The following is a 9,655-nucleotide window of genomic DNA, read 5'->3' as shown; positions in this document are numbered from 1 at the left end:
CATCCTTGGGAAGGGGGTATGGAAGGGGTATTGAAGTACCCATCCCGTCTTGGGAAGGGGGGTATTGAAGTACCCATCCCATCCTTGGGAAGGGGCGGGAAAGTACCCATCCTATCCTAGGGAGGGGGTATTGAGGTACCCAACCCATCCTATAGGAAGGGAGTATTGAAGTACCCATCCCATCATGGGCGTCGCCAGGATTTTTTCTAGAGGGGGGCAAAAAAAAATTTGCCAAAAAATGCTTGTATTTCTCAACACATTCTCGATTTATCAGTTTTAGAGGGGGGCAGGGACATTTGGCCCCCCCCCCCACTCATTAAATTTACACCACTTTGTCTTCGCGCCTCTTTTTCTTTCTTTCTTTTTTTCTTTCTTTTTCTTTCTTTCTTTTTTTTTTTTTTTTTGCTTTTCCAGGGGGGGGGGGGGGCAAGTGCCCCCCTTGCCCCCCCCCTCGCGACGCCCATGCATCCCATCCTTGGGAAGGGGCGAGAAAGTACTCATCCCGTCCTGGGGAGGGGGTATTGAGGTACCAACCTATCCTATGGGCGGGTAATGGAAGTATGCAACAAATCCTTGGGGAGGGGAAAGAAGGGGGAGTATCCAACCCATCAATTTGGGGGGGGGGGGGAAGAATGGAAATATATCCAACCCAAGGGATGGGGGTAGAAGTACCCAATGCAACCTGAGGGAGGGTTTTGGAAGATCTGCTTTTATTCTGAATCACATTTTTGGTTATGGGCCTGTAGCAAATTCAAAAGAAGGAATAAAAAAGGGAATTTAAACATTTATACAATGTTTCTCTGCAAACCATCAGGTCTTTTATTGGGTCTGGTAAATTGATGAATAAATCAACCAATGATTTATATATTTTAAAAAGCCAAAATACTGGTAAAATACACTTGTGATGATAAGGGAGATGATAAAAAATCTGATCAGCAACACTTGTGAATGTCCTTAAGGATAATGTGAAGTTCCAAAATGTTTAAATCATGTAGTCATACATGTATGTCTCATTAAAGATGAATAAAAGAAAGTTAAAGTTCTTTAGAAAGATCTAAACCGAACTACAGGGTAAAAGGCAAAAATCTGTTTATTCCCAGGATGAACTAAATTACAGATGCCAAGTTCTATAACATCTCTGTGCCTAAATATCTGTATAATATTCTTTTTCTGGCAAATCGTGAAGTATACGAGTGATCGTGGGTAATTATCAGCGCAATACATGTACACACTTAGGGAGTAGTTTAGAAAACTTGGATTTCCTTCATCGTAAAACATATTACTGTGAGATTACTGTGAGTGTTTAGATATCCAAGTGAATATAAAATTGCATACTGACATTCTGAATTTATGCCTTTGATATAAAAAGTGTCCAACTTACATACATATCACATGTACAAATAACCTACTTATATTACTGATATGTTAACTAGGGTTGATTGACCAGTAACCTGCTTATAATCTAGTTGATCTACTACTAACCTAGTGAACACTGATCTCAAATAGTTCTATGCTTTTGTACAAGTTACACTAGAAATGGTTTTACGTACTTATGTTACTACCGAAACATAATGTGAAAATGTTGTCACGTTCAGACAAACAGTAACATATATTGATCTGATCTACTTCATGAGGCAGCCATTTTTTTTGTTTGCATTTTTTTGTTTATATTTGTATTGGTTTACATTTAATAAATATTAATATAAACTTTGTACACAGCACACATAGCTACAAAGCAAAGGCAGTATTTGTTTGTTACCTATTTGATTCTAAAAAACCTACAAAAATGTTCTTTGGATCCAATAGTTATTAATAATGATTACTTGGACATGGTATAAAATCATGTAGCAGCTCATTACAAAGTAAGGCACATTATGAGATGCCGTAATCATTCATATCCAGAAATGGATGACCTGTGTGGAAGAGGACAGGGTGGGGGGGAGGGGGGGTTAGGGGGGAGCAGGGACAGAGGGGTAGAGCCAGGGCCCAATTTCATTGCACTACTTTCTGCTAGGCCTCTGTCGGATCTGGGTAATATCAGGGTTCAGGTTTTGAGTGGCATGCTGTAGTGATTCGCTGTAGCCCTAGCTAATGATTACCATTTAAGACCAGGTCTCGACCAGCTTACACACAGACTATAAGCAAAGTGCATGCTAATTTTGAAGGCAACATTTGTTTCAAATCTTAATGCAACACACTGAAGCATCCGTGCATACATGTGCAAGAGTTAGCATGTCTACACCACGAATATGCTACACGTAGCGCTTTTCTGCTACACATTAAGCAGTGCTATGAAATTGGCCCCATGGGCGCAGCAAAGAGTCAAAATGGGTAAAACAAAATTTTCAACAATTAAAAAAACCTTGTATTTGTAAAGTCAGTTTTGTAAATAGGAGCTCGCTCAATGACAGCCATCTCTGCAGGAGAACTGCAACTGCGTATTTTATGCAATCAAGCACGCATTGCACAGTGTTGAAAGTGTTCCAAACACGTGCGCTTGTTGCTCAAAATGTGTTCGAAATACGATGCAGCCGATACGCGTCATGCAAGTTAACGCTCAAAATACCGATGCACGTGGATGGTCTGTAGGAAATGACGTCATTTGAACGAGACCTATACAACATTTGTTCTCTGTATTTATTTGTATGGACTAAAGAGTTTGTTCAGTTTCTCCAGAAACAATCTAAGCAAGATTTCTTATACAGGTTTGAAAAAATATGCTCTTGAGAGAAGGAAGAACATTTTGGAAAATGAGCCATGATCACACTCTGTTGTGTTTATCCTAATTCAGGCAGCTCTTACTGTTTGTGGTGTTGTTGTTATAAGGGAATTTCATATGAAAAAAGAAGAAGAATAGTTGACTAAGAACAAACAAACATCTCTGTAACAAACACCAAGGGGTTCACATTCACAATAAATATGCATAGTGATTGATGAAGAAAGTAACATTCTAACATATTACAAGCTAATGTGACCTTCTTAGTGGCAAATTTCTGATGTGTGATATTTATAACAGCATGGCTCCACTGCAGATTATAGTAGGTTAATCAGGTTCGGTATATTTTCAGCCTATAAATCTTTCTACGTTGGTTTAAGTACTTAGGTGCTTACTAATGTCTATATTTATGGAGTTGGCTGATTAGGCATGGAAAGTTCATGACACCGAAGCGTGCTGGCTTCTCTGCGAGTGGAATCTGTCCCAAGAAAATAGTCTGTACTGTGAACTTGTGATGCGACGTTTTCCGAGTCCAGTTCAATCAAACGGAGACACTTTTCTGTCCAATGGTCATGACTGTTTCTTTTTTGAGGGGCTGTTCTAAATACCAGGGAGGGGGATCTCTTGAACTGAAGCCTGCTGCTTTAGTTTTATTCCTTGTGTTCTACCTTGTCGACTAGGGTCTTGGCAGTTTCGGGCATTTCTTCTACGTATAGGGTGGCTTCGGAAATCGTCGAGCCATGTTTGTTTGATGCTTCGCACCTATATAAACCGGAGTGCTTCTCAAAATCGACTTCGGTGATGGAGAGCATGTAAACGCCTTCGTCTTCATCGTCGTCGCAACTGATTAATACCCCGTCGATGTCCACTGGCCCGTCTTCGTCACTCCACTTGACCGTGATGGGTTTGTCACCGCTGATCTTAACTACGAAGGCGGCTGCACTCTTCTCAATCTCGGAAACGTCTTTCATCTCCTGAACAAACACAGGTCCTGCATTTTTGAGACAAATTGACAAAAAAATACACTTAATCCAACAAGTTTACCCGTTTCACTTTGGATAGAAAACCGGTGCAAACATGGCACCCACCCCATATTATTCCAAACGGTAAAATGGCTTGAAGTCAACTGATGTGAAAACCTTGCTTTCAAGGCCCCACAACTTATTTGGCAATTAATTCCTGATGCTATGACCATCTGAAGTCTCGTATAGTTATCATGCAAATGACGGCCAAGTATTTGGTGGTTTTGTTTCAGACCACTCCACATTATATGAATCTAGACACAAAAAAAGTAATGTTGTGATCTTGGAAGTTTGTCAATGTAATGCTGCCCAACATACATGTACTTAAATAAAGGATTAACTGAAATTTGAAAGAAAAGGTTATCAATCAAAATTCAAAAATAAATGCATTAATACAATATGCAAAACAAAAATCATGCATTAACAGTCAATGAAAACACAACTGTCATTCATCTGTAATTAATCCTTCATTAATCCCTATTAATCCTCAGGCAATTCAGCAGTTCCCATTGGCCAAAAGAGTCACATGCCTGCTATTAACATTTGTTTCTGACTACTTTTTGATTTGTATCTGGCAAGCAAACCAGGGAAGAGCACAGACTGGGGATGCTCAAGTTTTTACAAGGTGGTTTGATTGAAGGGCATTTCCCAATGTCCAAAATCTCCGTGTTGGTTAGGTTTCGTAAGGTTCACACTGTCACCCGAGTGTACATTGGTTGGTTGTAGATTTTGGATTTTCTACCCAGGTAGAGCTCCCAGATTTAGTCCTGACCAGGGTTGGATTCTATCCGTTGTACAGGGTGTATAAAAAAATGGAAACCTAGATGTAAATCTAAATTATAAAAAATGTATAAATATTTTCAAATAAGTTAAAGATTATGTGACAGACCAATGTGTCCTCTTTCCAATGATACATTGATTGTGTGTCTGTGGCCATGGATGACTGATCAATCATTGTTTTTCTGTCAAGGGTAAAAACCTACACTGGGCCAAGTTTGAGCAAAAAGTGAATAACCTATGGAAAAGTCCGGCCATGGCAAGACGGGCGGTCGACGATATGCGACGTCTTGCACAGTGGTGGCAACTTTGAAGGCATTAGGCCATGAGAGGTGAACTTCAACAATGAGAGTGGATACATTACTGTGTGAGAATTGAATAAATTGTTTTAAAGACAAGATGTCTTCTTTCTTTAAATTTAGCCGTTCCACATGAGATACCCTTATGCACAAACTTGGCCCAGTGCAGGTTTTGGTCCTTGACAGAAAAACAATGGTTGCTCAGTCATCCGTGGCCACAGACACACAATCAAGGTACCCGGTATCATTGGAAAGAGGACTCATTAGTCTTTCACATAATCTTTAACCTATTTCAAAATATTTATTACATTTTTGTATAATTTAGATTTACATCTAGGTTTCCATTTGTTTTCCACACCCTGTACAACGGATATAATCCAACCCTGGTCAGGACTACTGAGAGCTCTACCTGGGTAGAAAATCCAAAATCTACAACCAACCAATGTACACTCGGGTGACAGTGTGAACCTTACGAAACCTAACCGTGTATGATGGGAACCAGTTACGCGTACCATGGACCCGTGTTGATTTCAACATGGGCAGACAAGACAATAGTTTGAAAAGGCCTTTAATCGTCTTGCGGCATTTAACCGTGTAAGAAAGCACAGTGGAGACGTTAGTCACAAATACAGCTGAGAGCACTTGAATGAACAATAAATTGTGGGTAAAACTTGGGTGTGAAACTTTTCTTTTTAAAACTTTTCCATGAATTTTAATAAAAATATGACAAATACTTTTTTTAACCCTAACCTTCCGAACTCCATCAAAGTCCACCCCACCCACATTTTGGGGGATTTTAGCAGACAAGCATGAGTACCAAGTCCATCAAAACCCACCAATAGCAGTGGTGGATTTGTGGTGGATTTCAACGGATTTGGTCCTGAAGCATTACTTGAAGCAGAGTCAGTGATGGATTTTGGCAGACTTGGTATCGTTCTCAGTAAAACTCAGTAGGGAGTTAGTAGTAAATACCTAATCTTTACCAGTAAAACAATTATTTTGGTGGGTTGTGTGTGGTGCAAATGAAGGGAAACAAAACAAAAACAATTGGGGGGGGGTGGGAAGATCAGGTGCTTCTCATTTTGGTCTCTCATTAAATTTTGACTAATTTAAGTAGTTTGGAACTGTAGTTAGAAGTGAATCCAGGCTGGTAGGCTAAAATTATACCTCTGATTGGGATAATATATCCCAAAAGAAGGAATATATATCCCAAAAGGAGGGTAATGTCTGCCAAACGGGGGACATATCCAGACATCCCCTGGGAATATTATCCCTCCGAATGATACTGCTCCTAAAGGAAGACAATAATAACCCCTAAATGGGGAAAAATATATCTCCCAGTTGGACAGTTTCTAGACATACAACAAGACATCCTAATACACCCCAATTTTCAAGCCAGAAACCATCCTCTGCAATAATTAGTTCAGTTATTAAAATGGCTATTCGGGTTGATAATACCATACAGCATACCAGGCATAATAACAATGCTATATATGGCATGTGCAATGAATGGTATGGGCAAGTGAAGCAAGACTAAGCTAAGAAACATGCAAAGCATAGTGAACCGGTAAGAAGAAAATGAAGAAAGTAACAAGTATAAGGAGAAAAAATATATATAAAATTTCCCCACTTGTTTTTAGACAAATTAAAATGGCAAAGTATAGTGAAAACTTAATGTTATGGGGTTGATACTTTTTCATGCGGTACAGATATTTTTAATTTACACATATTTAGTGTGGTGTTGAAGTCCTCACAGAAAATAGTTTAAGAATAAAACCTTTTAACAATGATTAATTGGTAATTGCTAATGATGTACGAATACTAATTTAACCTAATGGAAATTATGTTAGAAATCAAAGGGGGAAGGAGAGCGTTAGTAAACCATGCACAAAAAGAATGGGATGAAAAAGAAAATTTTAAAAATAGAGAGAAGAGAAATGCTCACCCTTTGTGGCCATGTTGAAGCTGACTTCCAACAGAATGAGAGAGATTAACTAAAAAGAAGCCTCGAAGATGGCAGATGAGGAGGCTGAAGTTTGCTCGTTGGCTAAGCTCAGATACTAAAGTGTGTGTGTGCGGAAACCAACGTGGCTAAACCACGAGGAGAAAAAAAATGTACTAGGCAGAGCCAGACACACCACAGAGCAAAGAAAGCAAAGGGAAGTAAGACAGTCCTAGCGGCCTAATGCAGAGAATCGGCGGCTGAATACGGAAAGCCAGGGGCCGCATACAATGATACCCAGCGATGACCTCCTATCTGGTATGCATGGAATGAGTTCTAAAGAAGGCATTGCTACTAATCAAGGTATGTGGTGGCCACTTGCGGCCAATCACAGCGCGGGACAGTCAGCCCGGGGTGTATGAGTCGCCGGCCGTGATTGGCGGACGGCAGCCAGGGATGGTGTTGGGATTTCTCGGGGAGAAGCATTTTGTGGGCTAACCTCTCCGCGGTATCTCCAGTGGCATTTTTAAATAGACTGCTACCAGCGGTGAGCGCTGGCCATATATGAGCAATGATCGACCGGCCCTGTAGTGCTTTGTGATGTAAGTGTCGTAAGGAAAAATAGAGGAGGGTTGAAGATGATATACATGAAGAGGTGGAGAGAAATGACTGCCAATGAAATACTTCTTAGTTTATTATCTTAAAAAATTATCCACATTATATAGATAAAAAAAAAATTCTTGGGATGGGCAAGTTGCAAGTTTTAGTTCTTCACTTCCAAACTGAAGTAGTCATTCAAACATACAAACAAAAATTTAGAATAAACAAAAAGCTTGTGCTCTATCTTATAAATGCTCTTTTTAATTACTCCTTAATTGGACAATCTCTTAACTAAGACTTATCACCTCTTACTCATCTTCATACATACTGTGCATGTAGAAAAAAGGAGAACTTGATGTATTTTTTAAAGACATATCAAAAAGTATAAAATAAAAAAAAATAAAAAAGTATCTCTTCCGGCACAATTAATTTCAAAAGCTAATAAAAAAATATCAAGAGGAATTATTAAATGTATACTAGCTAGAGACTGGAGTTCAAGGAAATCAAAAGTTTTGAAGCAACTTATTACCAGTATCCCTTCAATGGATTAGTATTTTCCAGGGTCGTAACTATTGATTTAAATCCAAGCTGATGAGGAAGGGAATATTAAGGTCAATTGACCCTGACTCGGGCTGTACTTGTACCGTGAAAGTAGTGACTGATTTCATTATACTGTTCTGGGAATGAGCCAAGATTTCTATGAAATACGGATTCTGGCACAGGGCTAGCCAAGGAATGGCAGAAAATGTCAGGGGATAAAACGTGAACCCCTGGGAATCAATCTCAGCGAGATCGTAAACTGAGGTATTATGTATATGTACACAGTAACTTTGGCGGGATTAGAACCTTGGACATCATCGGCATCACTCTGTCAATCTGACAACCCAGAAACCCGCTTCTTCCTCGTAATCAATAATATTTCACTTAAGGCCTTTTCACACTAGAGCCTCACAACCCGGGTTGAACTCAACCCTGGGTGAACCCAGTGCTGGCCAGGGTAAAGTTTTTGATTTTTCAACCCCGCATTAAGAAGCTCGGTTGTTACGGTTTTGAACCCAGGCGAGAGTTTCAACCCGGGTTGAAAATTTCAACCCGGGGCAAAATCAATCTCAGGATTGACGCAGGCTTGATGCAGGGTTGAACATTTGAAACTCCGCATGTATTCAACCCCCGTCAACCACGAGATTTGTCCAGTGTAAGAAGGCCTTTATTCAACAGATGTGAAAGTTCAAAAGTGCAGTTCAATTAAAGCTCAACATGAGGTAAATGCCCACAATTTTGATTAAGTGCCTCCCTCCCACAAAATATGATTTTTTTTATCAAGGCCTCCTAGATTTTAAACATTTTCAAAAGACATCTCTTCAAAAATGAAAAGAATCGGTTTTGTGGGAATAGAAGGATAAACATAAGGCATGACGTACATGTAATGTGTCACCTAACGTCAGGTCATGCCAATAACTATAAACCAGCTGTGGTTGTAAGAAAGACCATTCATAAATTATACCAGAAAAAGTGACGCAAATCCATTAGCTAAAACCACCCCTATCCAGTGGCCTTAATGAAAACCCATCAGAGTGTAATAATTCCAACAACAAGATGTAGTGTCTACTATCTAGCCCATTTACTTAATTTGGAATGCCGATTTCACATCTTCTGAAAAGTACTGTAAAAGTCTTTATTTTTAGGTACAAAATTATTTGCTTTATTTTGAAAAGCAAATTTTGATGTGGGAAACACTGATTTCTTTGAAATAAGCAGTCTTTTTATTTTCTGTGTGTGCATTTTTTATTTGAAGAATCACATGACGTTACTTCTGATTGGTCAATAGAGGGCACTTTGATTCAATTACTTGGGCATGGTACTCGACAGACTACCAACTAGATTGTAATAGCTTGTATGTAATAGCTGCCCTATGAAGGCAGGATCAAAACTAAAATTTATTACTCACCTATTTGACTGCCGCATCTTCTTCTTCTTCCATCAGTGTTTCTTGACTCCCCGCCATTGCTCTTTGCGTGCACATCTCACAAAGGGCGTGTCCATCCTCCCCTACATCGTCCTTCAATGCTTTGCAGTGAATGCACGTTGTTGATCTCTGTTGGTGTTTACTTTTCCTGCAAAAATTAACAAAACGTCTTTTAGTATGTTGTTATTTACTCCCCCTCAATCCCCTTATAACAGAAATCTCAAATCTGTCACAATCCCGAACTATGCAGTTACCGAAATAGCACATTTTGATCTGTTGTGCTCTACAAAAAACAACAACTCCACAACCCCATATCTACTCAATACTTCCCCG

At 39.4% G+C, this 9,655-nt stretch overlaps 1 protein-coding gene across 3 annotated transcripts in view; it reads right to left on the bottom strand.

Moving 5' to 3' along the window:
• Positions 1 to 3,572: 3,572 nt before the first annotated feature.
• Positions 3,573 to 9,655, bottom strand: part of LOC119721201 — a 79,375-nt gene continuing 73,292 nt past the window's right edge. For all 3 annotated transcript variants that reach the window (XM_038191135.1, XM_038191134.1, XM_038191136.1), the window contains 2 exons: positions 9,305 to 9,470; positions 3,573 to 3,707 (listed from right to left, as the gene is read on the bottom strand). In XM_038191135.1, coding sequence (XP_038047063.1) covers positions 9,305 to 9,470 — 166 coding nt within the window. In that variant the 3' untranslated portion in view covers positions 3,573 to 3,707. The remainder of the gene's footprint in view (positions 3,708 to 9,304; positions 9,471 to 9,655) is intronic.

The sequence above is a fragment of the Patiria miniata genome, unplaced genomic scaffold (genome assembly GCF_015706575.1).
Source record: "Patiria miniata isolate m_02_andy unplaced genomic scaffold, ASM1570657v1 HiC_scaffold_13, whole genome shotgun sequence".
Lineage (NCBI taxonomy): Eukaryota > Metazoa > Echinodermata > Asteroidea > Valvatida > Asterinidae > Patiria > Patiria miniata.
Note: the sequence above shows the minus strand (reverse complement) of the source record. Positions and strands in the feature narration are given on the sequence as shown.